We start from the raw sequence: 22,257 nt of genomic DNA on the forward strand, positions 1-22,257 counted from the left end.
CCGCCGCCCCAGAGCCGCAGCACCCCCGCGTCTCCCTGCGCGGCCGGGGCGGCGGGGGGGCGGCGGGAGCGCGGCCCGTTGTGCGGCCGCTGGTTCTTCCTCCGCGCAGCTGGGCCAGCCCGCCTCCCGCCGGCGCAGCCCGCCTTCCCCGGCACCCCCCGCCCCGAGCGCCGGTCCCCCGGGAAGGAATTACACAACCCCTTGGATAAACGGAGTCGTTTGGGGCTTTTTTTTTTTTTTTTCTCCCTTCCCCGCTGGACTCTGAATTTTACTTATGTCGTCCTCAGCTAACGTAGGCGGCCGTTTGCTCTTCACGTTGTGAGCACTCGTAGTCCTGTGTGGAAGTTGCTTGAGGTAATAGGGTAGAATCGGTTTCTTAATCTAGTGGAGTTTTATCTACGTGCAGTTTGAAGAAGTGGTTATGGCTTGGCTTTGACTGGAAAGAAAGGCACCACTGAGCTAATTCAGCTTGGCAGTAGAACTGTTTTTGCTGTAGCCACAGACAAGCATTGCAGAAATCTTTCTTCTGATTCAGCAGGAACATTTTCCATGTTCATTTGGAAAATAAACTTGCTGTAGTTGTCAGGGAAGAAACAATAAGGAGTATACAAAGGGACAAGGAGCTATCTGTTCACACTCGTCAGAAAAAGACCAGGCCAGAAGACAGGGAGCTGAACCTCACTATGCAAAATACCATCTTTTCTATCATTAAACCAGCACGGCCACGTTTCTTTCCTTTGGGAAGTGGAGGGGGCTCTCTGTAGAACTGTTAATATCGGTTTCATTTTTTTTCTTCTTTCCTTTTTTTTCCTGCACAATAAATAAGTTGAATAAAGCTCTTGAATAAAGCTCTTTTACAGAAGGTTGAGCTTGCCCATCAGTACTGAATAATGTAGAGCTGGGATTCAATAGAGTTGAGTTTTCAAGCTGTTTCTTAGCCCCTGCTTTCTTCATTACAGCAAGAAAACTAGTGAAAAAAAGAAAAAAAAAAAAAGATAAACAGCTTGCAGGATCCTTTAACTTTTTCATTGCTCTCTGTAGTAACCAGTGCTTTCTTTGGAAGCAGCTGACAACTTATGGTGAAGACCATGAAGTTTTGTATAAAATTCTGCTTACGTGGTACATGTTCCTGAGTGTTTTGTTGACTAAGGCAGAAAAACTGTAGTTTTGGCTCATTAGTTCAATTCATTATAATTATGTCTAATATTTATGGAAGATTCTTTCCAGCCCCTTTCCCCCCCGCCACCCTCTTCTTCAATAATTGTTATTTAACCAGATGTTAGCTTTAATAGTTCAAAACCGAAAGAACAGCTTAAGGAATACACTCTACTGTAGCAGTCTTTGTTTAGTTTAAACATCTGTTGCTATTTTCCTTATTCTGGAAGTTAACATTTTTAACACTAAAATAAACACACACAAAATGAAGAAAAGAAAAGCAAAACTTCAGTGGTGTTTATAGTGAGGTGTTTATATCCCAGTGATTTAAAAAGTATAAACACTGGCAACATCTGCACTGAACTCGAAGGGTGTTTTAGAGATGCCTACACATCTTCCATGCCTCTGCCATAGTATTTATTTTGTGAGTGAGTTGTGTCAGCAGTGATGGATCTTGTCTTTTCAAAGACGCTGCTGCGGTAGTAACTACATTGACAACAAAGTGGCCTTTCAAACTCAATTAATTAGGATTTATTGAAGGTCATACTTGAACTACTTATAAATAGATGCCTTCCTGCAAAGTACTTTTGCAGATGCAGGATAAGATACAAATACATTGTATGATGTGAAAATAGGTTTGAAATTTCAGAGGAAAGAATTATAGACTGATACGCCACAGGCAATGAATGAGATGGGTTCCTTATTTCTTTAGATTCTCTCTTGAAACACTTGCTTTTGCTTATTGAGATAATTGGTATACTGGTGAAGTGTGTCATTATTGTTTTATGAGGTTTACTAGTGGTTTTAATCTTTCACCTCTGGCACAAGCCACTGAACTATGTGCCATTGATTTGTAGCTGCAGCTTATGGATAAGAGATGTATTGGTACATAAGAAGTAGGAAAAATTCTTCCATCATGTGCATTTGGCAGCCCTTCAGTTCAACATGGAGTAGAAGAATATAATTTGCATCCCAAGATGACTCCTGCTTTTTCTTGCCCAGCAAGAGTTACAGATGGCACTTTGTTATCTGTAAGCTTCAGGCTACTGAGTTAATGCCAGCACTTGCTTAGTCTTCCCTAACTGTTAGGTGCAAGAAACCTCAGCTATGTCTTAATCTCGTTCTGTTCCTAAGTAGTGTCATTCATGATCATGCTCCAGTGAGTATGGGAACGTTTATTGACAAGACTGCTGTTTAGTTCATAAAACATATTTCTGATTTTGGCTTACTCTTTGGAGGTCTGGGGAAAGAGAGCAGAATGGTGACTAATATAGATGCTTTATGGACAGAAGAGTGTCCTTTTGTGGAGGTTGGGGGGGAAATGGGAGATCTAGAAGTTCTCCCATTAACCGTTAAGAAGTAATGGTGTGTTGCAGATATAGCTGACCGATTTGTAGTGTGGAACCTTAACTGAAGTTGACTGTTTTCTCAAACATAAGAATTTTCTAGTTGTCTTTTTTTTTTTTTTTTTTTTTTTTTTTTTGTGAGGTTGGTCTAACACTGGCACAGATTTCCCAGAGAGTTTGTGGAGCCTCCATCTGTGGAGAAACTCAAAACCTGGATGTGGCCCTGAGCAACCTGCCCTAGTTGAGCCTGTTTTTAAGCAGGAGGTTTGTACTAGATGATCTCCAGAGGTGCTTTCTAGCCTCAACACTTCTCTGATTCTATAATGTGATGGAAAGTTCTGTACACTTATATAATTAAGACAGCCACAGCCAGCAAAAGGATTGTAACCAGAGATGAGGTGAGAGGGTTTTTGAAAGGGGGTCCATAACTTTGAACCACAGAATAAAACTGTTTCCTTTCCTCGGGGTTGTTTGTTTTACACTGAAAATTTGTGTCCTTTTGAGTGTTTTCTTAATATTATTACTAGCTTTGAGTTCCTCGTGATGCCTCATGATAATCTCAACTCTGATGCTTTTGGAGGAAAATCTTAATTTTAACAACATGGTGTTTTTTCTAACAAGTCACATAAAAAAAGAACATTTGAGTTTTGTCTCCCTCTCCAGTGAAAGAAAATTTTTAAATCATTCAAATGAGAATGTTTAGTCTTTGCCAATGGGAAAGTGACAGTTATATTAACAATGATCAACCATTTCAAGCAATTTATTGTAACATATTTGGTGTAATAAGGAAGAAAAGAAGAAGTAAGTAGAGAATTGTTGACTCAGCATCTGGGTGCTGATTTTTAGCATGAATACATCTGATATCCTGCTACTAAACATTTGCTGCCAGTTATCAACAATTGGCCAGTTTAATGAGTAGTGCTTTCATATCATTGTTTTCTTCTTAATGAGCTCAGAGACATCAGAAAGCTCTTGAGAGACTGTTGTCCTCGCTGAGGTGCAAAGGCCACGAAGCAGAACCATTCTGTACCAGTCTGGCATTCCCAGTGCTTCGTATCAAATGACAAGCACTTGATCCGGGCATGCATTCAGAGGTAGAACATCTGCATCTTGTTTTGCAATGGAAACTCACTTCACTTTAGTTTAATATGCTTTCTCCGAGAGCCTTGTGTGTGAAGTAATGGCAGGAGGGCTCAGAGTTAAACAAAACAAATTGCAGGTGATCCCGCTCTTTGACTGGTGCAGGGGCAGTCTAGCAAGTTTGGGCTCCTTGTTTTCAATAGAATATATATGAGAAGGTGCAGTCTCCAAGTAGATTTGTTTCATTTTGTTGTTTATCTGAGGGAGTGTACAGATGGTTGTGTGTTGGAAGGCAGATTTCTGTCTTCCTTCCTCTCTCTCCCATTTTCAAATGCTTTGTGTTATTACTACTACATTCTCAAGGCTTGAACTGCTGTGCTGGGAAAGGTATAAAGAAATGCAATAAGATGCTAAGAAATCCCCCAGGCATGTTATGAGACTTGGAGCACTCAGAATAGTTATACAGAGTTCTCTGGACAGTCCAGAAGACTGGATTTTTTTAATGAAGAAAATTGAATCCAGATTTATAGAAAAACACCCCTTTTTGGTTTCAGGACAGCTTACATTAGTTAGTGGCTTATTACATAATTATTTCACTGACTTCCTGTAACAATGAAGCATTACTTGGCTACAGCAGTGAGCTTGCATAGCTAGCTATCTTTTTAGGGCACTGCAAGGCATTTTGAATATAGGTGTATCTTCCTAAAAAGGCCAGTTTAGATGTTTGATATCAAATGAGGAGCCTGAAACAGACTCTGCTAACTTCATTTGCTTTTTAATGAAAGGTAACGTGTTTTCTTAAGCTCTAAAGAATAGTTTCCATCAGTTTTCTTTGCTGACCTTGCATTTTACTCTGGGTTTGTAACATCAGTTTCTCCTATTAACTTCAAAATTCGGTTTAGTTTCTAAATATATAAAATAACTTTAACACTATTATTCTATTAAGAATTAGTGGAATAATAAATGGCATAAAAATCTCCTTCATGGTGAATTAAGTGTTCTTATTTGTAATGCAGTATAAAATTTCTGTTCAAAGTCATGTAAATTAAGATGCACCTACAGAATGTTCTCCATTTATAGAACATTCTGTGGGTTTTGCTTTTTCAAAGTCTTTTATCTTCAGGAAAAAACAAAGAGCTCCAACCTCACAGTTGGGCTTTTCTTACTCATTTCCTACTAGCATGAAGTTGGGAATATCCTCTTCAGTACTGACATCAAAATTCAGTTTATTTTCCTCATTCATCAAAGGCAAGATAGATTTAGGTCATACTTAAGCTTTTTTTTTTTTTTTTTTTTTCCCCCTGGAGTTCTGTTGTTCTCCTCACCCTTGATGCTAGTTCAGCATTTGTACTGAGAACTCAAACAAGGAAATTAAAAAACCCAAATACAACAGTGGGTTATCCCACAACTTTCAATAGATAAGATAGGCAGCACATTTTTTCTGAGATAAAAGGTAGTGAGGTTTGTAGCAGTAAGTTCAATTCTGTGTTAATGAGCAATTTGCTTAAAGGCTGTAACTTGTTACTCACAAGTCAAATTTGTTACAGTGCCAGGTCTCTTTGGATATAAATCCAGGGATTTTAGGAGATATTGAAAAAGCTTAAATTGCTCCAGAGTTTGAACAATGCACTGTATTGTATGGAGAACTGTTAGAGAAAAAATAAAGCTTAAACAACAGTCTTCATTGTGTGGCATCTAAAATTATGAATGAAAAAGTTCATCCATATGTATTGGTTTTGCCTTTTTTAAATATCTGCTTTGCATGAAAATAGTTGTCTATTAATTTCTTCTTGAGGATTAATACAGATGGGCCTTTATATTTGATTTTGGCTGAATAGACTACAGAGTTTTAACATGCTGCATGCAGACAGTGTGCCAAGCAATTTAGCAAAGTTGTTTACACTAACAATAATCCAGCAGGACAGAGCCTATAATTTTTCGCTGATAATAGTATGAGGTAGTGATGAATACAAGTTTCTGGAGGAGTGTTTACAAAAATGGTATTATACTTGTCCAGTGTTAAAGAATCATGAGTGTTTTTGGTTTTAATTTCTTTTTTAAAGCCAGCCAATTTTTTTCTTCATCGTGCAGTCTGTATCATCTCCCTGAAAATTACTTTACAAATCAGCATGGAACGATTGCTGGACACACAGAGTCATTGTTTCCTTTCCCTTTCAGTAAAAGCCATGCACTTTGGAGGATAATTGACTGTGCAGTATAGCACTGCTAGATGTTGTTGTATAAGCACTATGCCAAGACTGTGGGTCCAGTAACATATACACCATGAGTGCCATGATACACAGTTTTAATTTCCTGGAGGCAGATTTCCCTTGGTGCTTCATCTAACAGCTTTTTTTAAGGGCAAGCTCTCATGCCTGTCTCTACAAGTTGATGTAATGGCGCGTGTAGCTTGGTGAGCACTGGCATGTATCTTCGGAGTCTTGGTGGGATGGAAAGAGAGGCCATAGATCATCCAGCAAAAGTGCAGTTTTGAACAGGCAGTTGAGCTCTTGGGGTTATCTCTGTCAACTTGTAAATCTCATGTCACAGGTGGATGGAGTTGGAAGAGTTTTGTTCTTGATATCAGTAGTAGTTTGGCACCGATTCTGAGGTAAGGCAAGCTTGGAGCATTTAAGTTGTTGGGAAAGAGCTCCACATTCCTTGTATAACCTTGGTGAAGTTGAAGTAACAGTGTTCCTGGGACCACCACAGCATTGGTTCTAGCCAAAGAAAAAGTCATCCAGAAACTTCAGTGAGGTGGTGAGTCTTCATCAAAGATCTTTAGATATCTAGTTTCAATAGGAATGTAAGTCCTGAAAATCTCAGGTAAAAAGTAGTAGGAGTGCGGTAGACCAAAGTGTGAAACAGTGGTTAGAATGTTTCCTTTACGTAAGTTTCACTGTGCTGTTTGGTATCAGATTTTTTTTAAAGTAACTTTTCCGTTTTTCGTCGCTTTTTAACTTTGTTCTTGCTAAAAACAAGAACTTGTTTAACATAATAGCGCTTGGTGCAGTCCAGCTTTTCCCTCACAAAATGTTATGTGACACTTTGTGCCTCATTTTGTCTTTGGAGGAAAAGATCATCTGCAATGTGGCGTATGTGGATGGAGGTAGATAGTATTTGGGAGATGGTGTAATATTACAGCCTTTGTGGCACAGGAGGAGGAAGGAAAGTATGCCTTCAGCAGGCAGGTGCCAGCTTAGTTCCTTCACAAAAAATGTGGCTCCTGTCTTTTCATAATACACATTGTGACAAGAGTCTATCTTTGATTATTTTAAGACATGTTCTTTTTTACACCTCATCGTTTTGGAGTGTTTCTTGTCAACTGTGAGCATCAAGCATTGTAGTGTGTAACTTTCCTCCTATTCTTCCAAACGTTGCTAGCAGGTTCCAGGAAATATATTTGCTCTCCCAGGAAAAGTTTGGAACCAGTTGTGTTTAAAAAGCAGTAGTTTTTCCTGGAAACCCATTTGACAGTGCAGGCATGGAAACCACTCAGCATTACACCTCCCTGGTTTGCAAGACTTAGTGTTTATTCCCTAGCATGCAGAAATAGGAGTTTTTTGCCTTTAAAAATGGGTTGCAGTTAGAAGTAGGAGAGTTTTAGTAGATAAGCCTATCTTTTTTCCCAGGATAGGAATGGCAGTGCTGTACGGGAATATGAGCCAATATTGAAATATCTATTATGTTGTATTTTAACCAAAAATCACAAACCAGCAGATTGGCAATAGCCTTTGTAGTTAACCATCTACAAAGTGCCCAGTCCAGCAATCTTTTGCGTAAGAGGAGTGAAAACCAAAGCTGCTAAGTGGATCTTTTGGAATAGCTGTTGTCTTTTGGGGAATGAGTATTTACTTTTTTTACAAATGGCATTAGCGTACTCTGGTTGCACTTTAGAGATGGTATTGTGACTTCCAACCTTGTTATTTAATTGTTAATGTTTAGTATGTCTCAATTCTGAAAGTAAATTTAGATATTTATAAAATCAGCATTTTTGCCACCTTCAGAGCAGAACCTCTCAGAAAATTATTGTTTCTTGGCTCCAGGTTAGTAAATTGGGGTTGTTTTCTCTGTGATGCATTGCTAATTGTAATTAAATGGCCGTATGAAGAAAATCAAAGTTGTCCAGTCAAAAGGAAGCTATTTCTATGAATCTGAATTATCTAGGAAGACCAGTAAATGCCATACAAGAGCTAGCCAAGTAAAATAAGACTATTTAGACATTCTGTTCATAGTCTTTGGAACGTAATCTGTTCTAAAGCAGGAGCTCTACAAAAAGTACTCTTAGCATATAGAAAAAAAGTTGACATAACTAGGGCACCTCCTTTGTGGTGGTTTTATACAGAACACATTAAATGAAGATGGGGTGAGGGAACTACTGTATGATTCATATAGGACAAGTTTGAACTCAGACAGTTTCTTGGATTTAGTATAAATATTTATGGCATTGAAGGGGATTTTTTTTTAATAAGCTTCCTTGTGCTCCGGATCTTTTAGATGTCCTCCTCAGACATCTGGTGTGCATTGCTGCTTGTTTAACCCCCACCCTTCAGTTTTCATGCTGTGGCATCTCAGAGAGCTATCACAGTCACTCTGTGGTTGCCGTAAATTAAATCTCATAGAGCCAGCTGGGAGAATGCTGACGTGCACAGTTTTCCTGCTGAATACTCTAAAACCAGTGGCTACAGTTAGAGGTGAACATTTTGCTCTTGTCTTGCTGTAGGCATCAATCTAAGCTATTTACCAAAGGTGTCAGAAATAGGTATTCCAGCATTAGCAATGATGCTTACAGTTTCTTGACTAGTTTCTGTCTCTTAGAAAAAGCTGCTCTTATCAATGTTATATAACCAATGTCTCTGAGCTCGTCAGAAAAAAAAAAAAAAATTACATTCACTGCCTTTAAAAATCTTTAAAAGTTCTAATTTGTAAGACTGCAACTGCTTTGAGGTACGTTATGCTTGCCTTAACAGCTAATCTGTGGATCTACTGAGTTTTTCTTTGGAGTACAGTAATTTGAACACTACCCTATTTGGTTTCAAGTGTTTCTCAATGAGTCCATTTAGAAGTAAGTATGATAGCAAACATTTTAATACTCATTGTAACATATTTTTTATATATATATATATATATAAAATCCTCTCTGCAGAATCCTATTATTCACAGAAGCCTAGTTAGTTCAACCTTCAGCTACCCCCATGAAATAAATAGTGAACGTTATCCTTATTTACATAGGGGGAAAAAAGAGCTGTAATTGTTTAAATTCACGTAAGTCAAGGATAAAGAAGAACAACATTCAAAGTGCCTTGACTGTAATGCTTTGCTGTAGCTGCTAGACTTTACTGTGATCTATTAGTAAACAAAAAGTGCTTTTACCTGTTTGTTTTGAGACGTGCAAATAAAAATTGTAGTAAATCAGCTAAACAGATAAAAACTCTTGATATTTGAAGCTTGGACTGGTGATATATGGACTAGATGCTTGCTTTTTGGTCAGCAGTCATGGAGGGAACAGAAGCTTTTGGACTAAAATCTCTTGTGACTGTGGTTCATTTATAGTGGACCCCTTCTAAACTGAGATGATGAAATCTGTTTTGGAAGTAGTTGAGTCTTTTTAGCTGATACAAGGAATGACCTCTTACAAAGAGTAGTGGGATGGAAGAATTTTAAGTTCCCCTATTTGAGCCACAGGACCTCTGCAGGTCTGTTCTTTTCTATCTGAGGCCTGTTGAGTTGCATAAAAGGAATGTGCCCACTGATGCCGGCAGTTAATTTTATATTCTCTTCAGAAGATGAGTTGGGATAAGAAGCTTCAATTAAATAGCAGTCCAGCTGTGGTCATGCAATGCATGGCTCAGCAACAGGCAAGCTGATAACCCATTTATGACCTAAAACAGTGCTTCCAAACCTTTTTAATTAATGCAGTGTCTCACTGCCCCTGAAGTGGCTGTTTGGCTCTATTAAAAACTTCACAGTTGTATTTAATAGAGTGGCTGCTTAATTATGGGATGGAACATCTTTAATGTGTGATGGGGGTAGAGATCTGCAGAAATGTTTAGGATGTACATCATTCAAATAAAGTGGGGAAGGATTTAACAGTTAATTAACTGGGGACTGATATCATCGTGAGTGATAGTGGTGAGAGATTTAATTTCTGGATCCTGTGGAGCTAGTATCATGTGAATGGTGGGTCACAGACATACAACTGACATTTTTTTGTTACCTTTGTTTTATCAACCCATCTGCACTTCCCTGTCTTTTCTGTGTTTTGTCAGGAATGAGTTGTTTCTGCAGCTTTGAAATAAATAAACAAGGAGCCTGGAGTTAAGTTAATCAAAAGGGAGATTCAGTTAAAGACTAGGAGGTATAGGGGGAGGAAGACAAAGCCCTAATTAAAGGTCTTTGAGAGGTAGAGTGTAACTTTGGTACTGCTCACCCATTCCAATCCCATGACTGTCAGGATAACTTCAAAAATATGAATTTCTGCCTGTTCCTTGCTTTTTCAAGAGTTCTGGAAAACCTGTCCTCAGTGCCCAGAAAACTCTGAGAAACGCAGTCCAGGCAGCATGTAATTTTTTGGTAGCAAACACAACCCTTCCATCTATCTTTCTTGCCTTAGCTTCCCCTTGGAGAGAACATTTGTTTTAAGTGACCCTGCAAATTGGCCCCATAAACCACCCTCCTTCTTGTGAAATAAACAGTCCAGCTATGATTTAGACAGTGCTCCCATCTATCCTTTAGCACCATAGGGTTGTCTCCCTTTTATCTCTCTGAATCTGACAACCTCTAGCAATCTCAGTCACTGCATAGTAGTGCTGACTATTGGAGTAGCTAGGAGCATTAATTCAGATCCATTATCTTCAGTCCTTTTGAGGAGGAGGAGTTAATAATGTTCTCTGGTACCAGGTTTTTCACAACTGAATCTTCTAGTGGAGCAGTGGTTTTCAAGCTCTTGTACTCTGTGGCTACCTAAAATTTTTCTGTGGATCTCTTCGTAGTGAGTTTTTTTTCCCAATAAAATTACTTGTATTAGTTGCATGTCACGAACCCAAGATTAAAAACTGCTATGTCATAGGCACAAGATTAATTTTGTCTGTTTCCTTAGTGGTGGTGTGTGTCTGTCTGTTTTGGAGGACAATCCTTTCAGGAACAATGGTAATATTTTGGATTTTTTATGTATGATTCTTTATACCAGCACCCATACCCCTGGAGAAATGACATGGCATCCTTTCCTCTCCATCTCATGATCCACACTGTTCTCTGGGCTCTTCTAGAAGGTGAAGCCTTCACAAGTTTTTGGTTATTAAAACAGTACATGTGAGTAATAGCTGAGGAAGACTATTGGGTTGTGTCTCAGAATAATAGAAAGCCAGTGGGTTGAAGGATCTGTATTACCCAACGCTGTAGTGCTTATGATGAGCTTGAAATCATTATCTTCAGCTGACTGGGTCATATCTCAGCCTACTGCCATCAGTTACAGTAAAACCCTGCGCATAAGGAATTGGCAAGCTGACACAGCCTCCTCATTTTCTATGTAAATAGCATGATCAAAAGACTATCTTGTTTTCATCTGAATGGCCCATGTAGTTTGCTGTTGGATTCAGAGTGCTTGACTGCTCTGCACAGTTGTCATTGCTCTCTTGCTTTCCCTCTGTAGAAGGGATTTTGGAGCCTGTTTTGAAGGACAAAGGGATTTTGTTCTTTACAATGGATTCTTTGTGGGAGATGGGTTGGAATTGTTCTGACGCTCTGTGGATTAAAGTCTTCAATATTCTGTCCAGCTTGCTTGAAGGGGCTCTGTGTTCCTTAAGTACGTGAGTCCATTTCAGACAGGCTGCAGTCAGGTAGCAGAAGAGCAAAACTGAAATTGAAGTTTTTCCTGTGTGTGTTAGGCCAAATGTAATTTGCTCATTTCACCTCAGTTTAGGAAGAGATTACCACGTTGGTGACCATGAAGCCAGCAGCAGCTCCTGGTTGTGTGTGTCCATGTGCAGGTGATGAACGAGGCTTGCCTGCAATCCCGTCTCCTCCTGCCCTGTGGCAGCAGCTTCTGCTGTTTGGCTGTTTGACTATGTGCCATATGGGGAGAATGCAGTAGCCAAGACTTCTTTGCTTTTTATGGTTTTTTTTGTGTGTGTTTTGGTTTTTTGGTTTTGTTTTTTTTTTTTTTTAACTTACCATTTTGAGGTGACTTGTATGCTACTAATAGGAATCCAATCAGGGAACTTAGCACTAAGCTTTGCAGGACTTGCACGCAGGACAAGGGTCTAAACAGTGACCTTACTTTTTTCCAAATCCATTCCAAAGGGAGCCACCCATGTGTGCATATATTTTATGAACATTTTGAATATATTTGCTTTTGTGTTTGTATTTTAAAAATACAGCATTTATATCCTCTCTCAAGGGCCTTAGACCTTCCAGGTAGGAAATTTGGGAAAAATGAAATGGAAATAAAAGCTTGCTCTTTTAGCAAGCTCATTTTCTTGATGCTCTGAATTTTTCCACATGTAGCAAAGGAGAATAATGTGAGGAAGGGGGTTTGGAGCATGTTTATAGTAAACTACAATAAAAGCTTGCAGTATATCTAAAAATAGGCTCCAATTTAAATAAGTGGAATATTTTTTTTTACCTTTGCATAGCACCTTTTGCTTCAAATCCTTATGAAAGAAAGTGCACAATTTATTAGATTTAATTTTAATATGACCCCGCTACAAGTGAACATCTCAAAATGAATGTTTTAAACATGGTCACCATAGAATATACTGACTGTGCTCATATCCACAAGGGGCATTGGTTACCCAGCGCAGTAGTCTAGAGTTCAATTTATGTTACAGGATTGCATCCATGAAATATCAGCCATCAGAGCAGAGGGTTGTGTTTCTGACCTGAGTATCTGCTGTCCATTAAAAGAAATGGTATCTAAAACCAACCAACCAACCAACCAAACAGAAAAACCAAAGAGGGAGAGTAGCAAATGTCTATTTAGGAGGAATTATTCAGATTTGAGCTTTCACAAATTGAATTTCCTATTTGTCTCTTTGCCATTGCATGAAAATACATAGTTACAAGATATCGTTTAGTATTTTGAAATACTGCTTAAGCATCCAATCTAACAATTTTTTCTGTTGTGATCTTGCTGTGACTTTGATTTACTTTTGAAATAGATGGCAGGTCTTCTAGCTTTGATCGTTTCTGCTAAAAGACAGGCTAGTCTTTGATCAGTTTAGCTTTGCTGTCTTTTATGTAACACAGTAAGTCATTTAGCTGGGTGACAAAAGAAAGAACACCTAGATCTGGAAACCACTGTCGTTTTGGAAAGCAACTTCTTCAATATACTGACTTAGTTATATTTGATTCACAGTTTTTTATTGATAGTGGTTTTATGTTTTTAATAAAATCACATTATCACGCTGATAAAAGTAAATCTTTTTATCTGGCAACTTTTAAAATCCACTTATCAGAAATGTGAGAGAATGGCATATAGTAGTTTTGCAAATAAATTAAAGGAAGCTGAATTCTGATGATATGTTTATTATTTAAACTGTGCATGGTGGTAGTTTTAATTACATATTCTGGAATTTTTTTCTATATCAGGAATTGCTGTAACCATCAGCATGGTGTTTGTTTCCGACTTTCTCAAGTGTATGTGTCCCATAAGCATTCCAGCCAGGTTAGAAGGTGAAAATGACAGCGTCTTATCTTGAGGCACCAAGACTGGTGGGACTTCACCTCTCTTCGTGGGTCTAGCCCTTAGACACTTGCCAAGAATCTTTAGAGATTTCAACTGCATGGAGGAGAAAACATTACCTCGCACTGAAGAAACTTAAATGACTAAATTTCAGTATTACTATACGTGGAGTGTGGTGTAGGGATACACCAGAACTACTTACAGTACTTAACAATACAGTAGGTTTTGCCAGGGAATTAAATGGATTGTATATCTTTTTGCTGCCCAGTAAATACAAATGTCATGTTTTCTAAGCACATAAAAGAATGTGAAATTTACTGTTTTCTGCAGAAAATGTAAATGTTACTTCTCCCTTTGTCTTCCTTTCTCTTTTGTCCCCTCCCTTGTTTGGGATGCTCTTGTTGGGTCACACTGTTCTGCACCAAATAAAAGTAATGTGTAGCCTTCTGTGTAGGAAGTACAATTAGTCTGAGGACTTCAGCAGTTGTACCTTCATCAGCTTATTCAGCAAGGTATTACTGTCAGTTTTGAAGTGTCTAACACGGGGCTGTTCGTTGGTGCTCTTTTGACGTTTACTTTATGCACGGGTATATTTACTGTCGTGGCTTTTACCTGAACAAGGTTTGTGCGTACCTGACAGTATACAGTCACAGGACAAGGCTAGCCAGAGAGTGACAATGTTTCTGTGTAGGACAGTCCACTATTCTGTAATTACTTTAGGTCTTGCTTGCGTGCCAAACCCCATATTACTTGGCAGGGCCAGGTGGCCCAAGGACAGCACTGTATTAAGCCACGTGCTGCTTTCTGTACTTGGTCGTACTTGGTAGCTCTGCTTAGCACAGCAGCTTGCCTTTCTTTTATATGAACCTCTGTAATGCATTGAGCAAACATGAAATGGTAATTTGTGTTCATTTTTAGTCCCTCTTAACCGACATTAGATGATTGATACAGGTTTTTCCTGCAAGAGCTGGCAAAAAGGCTCGGAAAGGAGTGCTCTTTGGGAGCAACCCTGCTTCCTGACCAAAAAACCTATCCTCAGTCTTTAACGGAGGGAAATCCTTTTTTGACATTGATGTTAGCAGGTACTGTAGACATCCCTGGTGCTATTTATCTGGAGATTAGTGTAGTTTAGCATTGATTGCATTTAAATCTTGTCTGCCAGATAATTGGAATCTTTTTTTAGCCATAGTTTACATGAGTACAGGTACTCTAAGCAGAAGAAAGGAACATTTTTTAGACTTTCAGCTCAGACAGGTGCTGCAAGAGTTAGCTAAATGGGACATTATCTTAAAGGGACATCTGCAAATTTGTGAAGTAGTCTCATGCTATACAGTTAGACCTAAGCATGAGTTCATTGTTGGGTTGGAACTGAACACAGCCCCACAGTCACAACTGTTGAGGTGTGAAAATTGAAATTTGACAGAGGAAATATTAAGGAGCTCTGCCGGACAGGAGTATTAACTTATTCCATCCTGCTTCCTTTGTGGCATATCTGCTGCCCTTCTTTCCATGCCACCGATTTCTTGCATACTTACAGAGATACTTTTTTACAGATTAAATTACTTTTTTTTTTTTTTTCCTCAACACCAAAAATGAATTAAAAGGAGACTCTTTCAGTTGGTACCTGGATAGCAGAGTGAAGAGAATTTATTTCAATCATAGTTTAAGTGGTCAGCAGAGACTTTTTACTTCTCTTATGTAGTTTGTAGAACTGAAACAGTTATCCGTATAAGTCAATTTATGTAACAGAGAGAGTATGCACATGCTATTTTGTATGGCTATGCTTTTACAGTATGATGAGAGACAATATAAGATGATGTCAGTTTTTCACAGTATGTTTGAAGGAGCAAAAAGAGTTAGGTTTGAGGAGGCAATTTTGCTATTTTCTGCCTGTTGCAATTTAGTGTTTTGTATGTAACACAGCATTTTCAAGACCTATTAGGCTGAAATCTGCTTTAGCCTGTGCTACTCAGCTCTGATTAACAAGATGTGGTTTTCTAAAGGATCCTCAAGCAAGCATGCCTGCACTCTGCAAGTGATACCACTGTACCTAAACGCTTTTCTTTGTGCAGTCTTTTGAACGAAAGAGGAGGAAAAAGTGGGTGGAGATGACTGAATGCAGAGGTCACTATTTTATGTTCTTGCTTGCAATGTCAAGCATAATGTGTCCCTCATTGGCAGGCATGGTCAGATGGAGGGGCCAGAACAGAATAGTTGATTTAATCACTGTATTTTAGTTTTGGCCATGGGTTTTCTGGCATACATATCTCTGCACAGTGGTAGCCAGAGCTTGGTTCCAGGAGTAAGTGCTTTTCATGTGTTTTGTAAACGGAGGAGAGCAGGCTTTTGCCAATTTTTCTGTACATGTATATGTGACTCTTTGGTTTCTACTAAATTAGATTTTTGCCATATTACAATAAAGTTGGTAAAGTACATGTCAGATCAGTGAATCAGTAAGTTGACTGCTGAAAGAAATCTATCAATTATAATAAAAAATATTTCCAAGATTGAATTTCATAGCAGTTTTATCATTACGCTGTTCTCATTAATACTTATTCTTTTGTTGTTTCTGTAGTTTGATGTTTTATTATGCTCTCCAGGTAGGCCTGTTTTATGTACTACATAGGAAATACAGACTACTGTGACTTTGTTTACAGTGTTTGGCAGACTACTTCGCAGAATTAAATCTTACTTAAGCTCAGCTTAAATCATATCTTTTATAGAAACTGCAATCCAGAAATGAAGTAGTGGTACAAAATGATGTTTTTACATAAGGGATTATTTTGTTTGTTTGAGTGGGGGTTATAGAAATATTCAGCAGTTATATAAATAAATATAATTTATGACTGCTGCTTAGGATATCTTTTTTCATGAACCAAAGATTTACTACTGAGGAGTCTGAATGGATTAATTAATTTTCTTTGGTCAAGCAAGTGAAGTAAATCTGCATTAAATTACATACTTTTAAGATTGTCTGTAGTCTAACTATTTTACACAGATTTAATTTCTGGGGAATTTCACAATTTCAAGGATATCAATTCTCTTACAATGTATACTGTGGTGTGAAGTAATACCCAAACTAGGCAGCTGACAACATCCGCAGATTAATTCTGCGGTACTGTATTGTGATTCTTTTGTTTTGATGACTTGTTGAATTAATTTGCGGTGACTTCCCTGCTTGGTATTTGATATCTCAAATCATGTGATTTTTGTGCATGGATTGGAATTTTTATGCCATTTATCCCAATTTATGTTGGCACAGACTGACTTCTGTGTTTGAGATAGTGGAAGAAAACATGCAATAGTTTATGAATTCATTCCAATTTATTTGCGATTTAATCTCCTCATGATTGTTAGAATATAGTAATAGAAAATAAAAGACATTTCATTTTATAGTATCTTTTTCACATATATATAGGGCTTTTGTGAGTGTCTTGGCTTTTCAGCAGAAAAGTTTTGTATGTCATGAGGGCTAAATTTTGATCTTGAATCAGTAAACTGCCCTTGAAGATCTTCAGGTGCTATTGATTCCTGGGAATGTCTGTCCCTGAGAACATGAGGCAACTCCTTTTACTAATGAGAGTTTGTCTGCATGGAGGTATTGGAAAAGGTAATTAAAGGTGTAATGCATGTTAATTAAAGACTGTTAAATGCTTGTGCCCATGATTTTATTCATTGAGTGGCCTGAGGTCCTGGTAATTCAATGCAAGACCGTAAAGGTAAGGACCCTGTTGACAGACACCACAACCGAGAATTCTTATTCTTACCTTTTTTTTTTTTTCCCCCCCAAGTTAATAAATGTGTCAGAAATTTACTCTTGTGGACAAATCCCTTTGTCAGATGCAGAATGGAAAAGTAAAATGGTCAAGGGCAGTGCTGGAATTTTCTTTCAAAGAGTTTTATTTCAGTCTGTCTTAAGGTCTGTATCATGTCAATCTTCAGCAGGAAAGATGAAGCCTTTCATTTCTGGAGTGTAATTAATGCTCAGATTTTATGCATTAATAGTAGCCAGCAGGAGAGAGGAAATTGGGAGGGGGAATAGGATATGGTAGCCATGACTTAGTGCAGCACATACTGAGTTGCTAGGTCAGAGAGGAAGGAAGCTAGCTGCCAAAATAGTGTGTATTTTTTTTTTCTTTTTTTTTTTTTCCAGTCTTTGGTAACTCCTGGAGTTCTCAGACATATTTTAAGACTTCTCTGGTGTCTTGCTATCAAATCCACACTTGTAAAAACATGACTTTTGCTGTTGTGATGTTTGTATTGCATGGGCATTTCAGTAGGGACACAGATACTGCTGACTGAACCACAAGAGAAATGCAAACAGTGTTGAAGATCACTGTTTACAGAGAACTATCCTGAAAAGATAGAGAGAACTATCTCCTGAAAAGTACCATGCTGGTTTTACAAACATTTAGTTTGCACGTGTTAATTTGACTCACTTTCAGTTTAGGCTTGTAAGTGGTTAAAATAAAGAACATTCTAGCTGACTGCAGGGACTTCTGTCAACTGAGTGCGCTACTGCAGTACTGCTATATAGGCAGACACTACGTCACGTTGTTATCTCTGTTCAGCTTGTCTGTGCTTTATCACGTTGCCTAACAGTTTTAAAAAAAAAAAAAAAAAAAAAGAAAAAAAGAGACTAGTATGAATAGTTGTAAGTAGAACTATCTGAAAGCAGCAGATCTGGAGTGCCTTACACCAGCTGCTTACTGAGACAAAGAGAAGTATTATAAGAGGCACAATAAATGTGTTTGCTATCTCTGCTTTCAGTTGCAGTGCAGACACAAACTGTCACAGTAATGAATTTTGAAGACTGGAGTTTGGACTTGGGGAATTTTATAAAACACAGTCGTTTTATCAGAGTGTTGTCTTGCCAGCTGTATGATGCGAGTCTGGTTACCATGGAGTGTGGTCAGTTGGGGGAGACAAATCTAGTCAGTAAAACAGCATTTTGTGTGGTAGACTCTGCTGTGGTTTCTCCCTCTCTGGTTTAAATTCAAGTTTGGTAAGGAGGAAAGCAGTGGGGAAAGAAGACGCCTTTTTATTTAAATAAAAAGCAGTTTTAGCCCTAATCAAACTTATAGGCTACAGGAGAACCCCTGGTGCAGTACAAATACAGTGTAGGAATATGCAGTTTATCCCCATGAACAACGTAGAGATATTTTTCCTCTTGATCCTACCCTGTTATCTGGACTTTTTTGTTTGGTATTGTTCTCTGCTTGCCTTGTGTCTGCAAGGTGGACCATACAAGATGCTAAGCACTGGCCACTTGTATTTTCTGCTCAGGAGGAGGTGCTCAGTATCTTCCAACCTGTCCTCTAAGAGCTCTTACTGCTCCTACCTGCTCACCACTGCCACCTGTTTGAAGTTTGCTTAATTTGGTTAATTTTGGCCGAGTAGCCCGGTGGTGCTGCAGACAAACATACCAGAACTGTCCAGCATATCTGAAGGCCTTGATGTCCCCTGCATAATTACCACATTACTTTACAATTAGGAAAATGCATTACCAAATTTGACAAGCTTTAATTAGAAGCCATTCCTTTCCTTGCTAAATTTCTTTAAAATTGGTTTATTTTCAACGTATAATAGTAATAGCATTTTTACCAGATTTTGTACTCAATCTGGATGTTCATCTATAAATGCTGTCGTTACCATGCATATAATAAGATGAATATTTATAACTTCTTTTGAAAGAAAAAAAAAGAACATTGAGGTAATTGTGTAGTATCAGGGTCCTAGTCACTGTTTGGGAAAGAAGAAAAGTTTCTAATGTACTAAATTAGACAATGTCTAGAGGTTTTTGTCTTTTGTAAACACCAGAGTTAGCTTTACATGGATATTTAAATTGCCATGTTCTGTCAGGAGTTGCTCAGGAGAAGTCAGTAGGAGTTAGGTGCCTACATTGAATTTGTGGAATTTTGTGTTTGAGTCTTCAGAAGTGATATGAGGTACTGCAGAGAGAAGAGCAATTGCATATGGGTGGGATGAAAGTATCATAAAACTTAGTCGATGAAAGTTTATCCTTTGACATTGGTATTAACTTACTTTTTTCAAAGGTAGAAGTGAGGGAGATTCCTCACTGAGAGAAACTGGTATGATGTGGTTTACTTCTAAAGTTAAGTACGTTTAGAATATGATCGTTATGTAGGTGGAGGTTTCTACTGGCAAAATATAAAGGCTGAAGAAAAAAATGCAGAAATTTTACTGATATGAAGATTATTTCATATGGGAGGTCTTTTTGATAAAAGCTGCTCTTGTGACGTTAGAGTGGTTGTGGGGGGCTTACCAATTAACACTTTGGTTGTTTTGAACAAGAGAGGGTCTGGATGTCTGTCTTAGAGCCTTTGCAGTAGAGCACAGTTTTTACTATTTAGAGCTGAGATGGAAAGTTCCTATTTAGATTTGGTGCCAGAGTCTTTAATAGAAATCATGACTTGTGGTGTATTATAGGTCAGTGTATATTTGCTAGTTTATATTATGCTGACTAAATTGGCAAAATGCTTATTTTTACTGGTAAACATTCAGGAGGTTTTCTCCTCGCTCGTTCTTTTTCCAACAAAATAGTATTTGTCGTGTGTGGAATTAGGGCAGCATTTTATAAATCATCTGCCTCAGCAATGATGTGAAAATGTGTGGTGGCATACAAAGATTTCCATTGTCAGGTACCTCAGGGCTGTCGATGGAGTTAAATTTATCCTAATTTTAGTCCTGGAAATTATGGCCATGTAGAAAACAAAATGCTTCTGGCAGTGTAGGAAAAATACAAATTTTAAACTCTAGCAGAAGTGGCTATTTCAGGGACATTACCAGAATAGGTAACCCTGGTTAATTTAGCTCCTCTCCAAGCCCCTTATGAAGCCCCGAAAGCATTTTTTTAACATCTTTAAATCCCTATGAGGTCTAAATATGACCTGTGGCTGTAAGGATGTAAGTTCCAGTGAAATCCATAACTGCTGGTGAAATGCAGCACTGTGCTTTAGGGTGTACATTTAGTGAGACATTTAACTGAAATGGGAAAAGTACTGTGGTCACACTTTAATGCATGCTTAGTAACAATACGTGAATATGTTTATGTGCAAGCTAATTGTATCATTTCTGGAATTATTTATACACAGTTCCCATGTGCTGTGAATGGCATTTTCTGATAAGTGTTAGATTATATAAAATGTATAATCTACACAGTACTCTACCATCAGTCTGCCTAGTTGAAAATTAGCATTCTTAAAATTGAAATTTTGTGATTCTTCTGCTGAAGATCTCTGCTATTTCATTCATTGCTTCAAGCGTAGTTTAAAAGTATAGAGGACGTTTAAGGACAAATTTAAAACTTGCATCAGCAAGTTCCAATTTTTTCCCTAATTTTTACCTTGCATAGTTATATACCAGACAAGCTTGGTTTGGATAGCTTTTTATAAAAGGAATCATTTGAGAATTTGAACGTTTATTCAGTTTTAGATTTTGAATATTTGGCATAAATGTGAACTGTAGCCCTGGAATTTATAACCACAACCATAAGAAAAGGAACAAAGCGTGTTTCATTGCGAATAGTCATGCTTTACAGAATGAGGTAATGAAAGTTCAGTGTTGGAATGGCAGCTTGTAAAAGGAAATGCTTCTGAATAAAAATGCTGTTGGAAAGGTGCTTTAGCTCAACTTTTCGGATCATCTGGGGTGAGTTGACCCCTCTCATATTACATTTTTTCACCTGTTTATTCCAGCATAAAGCACTAAAGTATGGTTTATGATGCCTTATTTATCTTACAACCATGTTAAATGTGCCTGTGCAGACCTGACATCTGGTTGGGAAATTTTTCTGCAGGAATGTTTTCAAAGAGCATGCCGTTTTGCCTTGCTGTTCCCTGTCGTGTTCATTCTCACTTGTCTTCCTGCAGGTGAAGCAGCTCTAAGAGGTGAGCCCAGAATGCAGTCTCTTCCAGTATCCTCTGCTCTAACCAACCATCGAACAGGCCCTCCTCCTATCAGTCCCAACAAGCGAAAGCTCAGCATGGACCAAGGGGATGATGAGCTAGACTGTGAAAATGACCATGTTTCTAAAATGAGTCGAATGTTCAATCCGCATCTGTAAGTGTCTTGCTTCTGTTACCGCTGGTTCATAGAATTTAATGCTATCCTCTTCATTTTTGTGTGTGCTAAAATCATACTGTGTCTAAAACTTTGTGCTAGATTTTTCCTTTGTTCCAGTTTGTGTGGAAGATTTGCACAAAGGCTGGTGTGATTAGATGGGTGACTTCTTGTTTTCTTTTGTTTTCATACAGCATGAAGTAACAGGAATTAGCTCAACTTGACTATTTATAGTAAAACATACGTATTCACCTTGCAATTTCTCAAGTATTGTTCGTTTGTTCTTTGTAATCTGCTCCTTTCACTTCCCCTGATTCTGAGTGCTCTGTACTCTCTGCTGTGATGGGGGTGGGGAAGCAGAAGGAGGGGAAACAGAAGTGCTTTGCATTTTTCTGAGGCCAGGAGATTGTGAGCCAGCTGCTCTGTAGTCTGCCTTGACAACTGGGCAAGCTGCAGTTGTTGCTAAACATTACTTAAAGGATTGCACCGCAGCTCTGACAGTCAGATGTGGAATTTTTCACACAGGTAAGGTGTTGATGAGTTAGGTGCATGTGTTGGGTAATCATCAAATACCATTCTTGCTGTGTTCTCATTCCTGGGAATGCAAGTCTGGTTGGCATGAAGTACAGGCTTAGAGAATTCCTTTCATTCTTGACTGGAGGAAGTGATCCGAGCGGTTCAGCAGTCCAGGGCAGCCCGATAGCTGTGCGCCTTTCCCTGCTGCCTCAGCTCCTGCAGCCTCTGCATTCCTCACATTCCACGCTGCTGTGGACTGTTGTGTTCAGTCATAAGATGCGGACAGAGGTATTTATCCTCAAATAAATCACTATAGTGTTAGTCAGAGGCTGGGCCTGTAGTCTGCAGTCTTGGAATTTGTTACAAATCAGGAATCCAGCACTGAAGCAGTGCAAA

At 38.5% G+C, this 22,257-nt stretch overlaps 1 protein-coding gene across 3 annotated transcripts in view; it reads left to right on the top strand.

Annotated features, from left to right (window-relative positions):
• The window catches only part of VGLL4 (vestigial-like family member 4), a 90,989-nt gene that overhangs the window by 44,651 nt on the left and 24,081 nt on the right, over window positions 1–22,257 (top strand). For all 3 annotated transcript variants that reach the window (XM_010584446.1, XM_010584447.1, XM_010584445.1), the window contains one exon: window positions 21,156–21,345. In XM_010584446.1, coding sequence (XP_010582748.1) covers window positions 21,156–21,345 — 190 coding nt within the window. The remainder of the gene's footprint in view (window positions 1–21,155; window positions 21,346–22,257) is intronic.

The sequence above is a fragment of the Haliaeetus leucocephalus genome, unplaced genomic scaffold, assembly GCF_000737465.1.
Source record: "Haliaeetus leucocephalus isolate CR32 unplaced genomic scaffold, Haliaeetus_leucocephalus-4.0 Scaffold984, whole genome shotgun sequence".
Lineage (NCBI taxonomy): Eukaryota > Metazoa > Chordata > Aves > Accipitriformes > Accipitridae > Haliaeetus > Haliaeetus leucocephalus.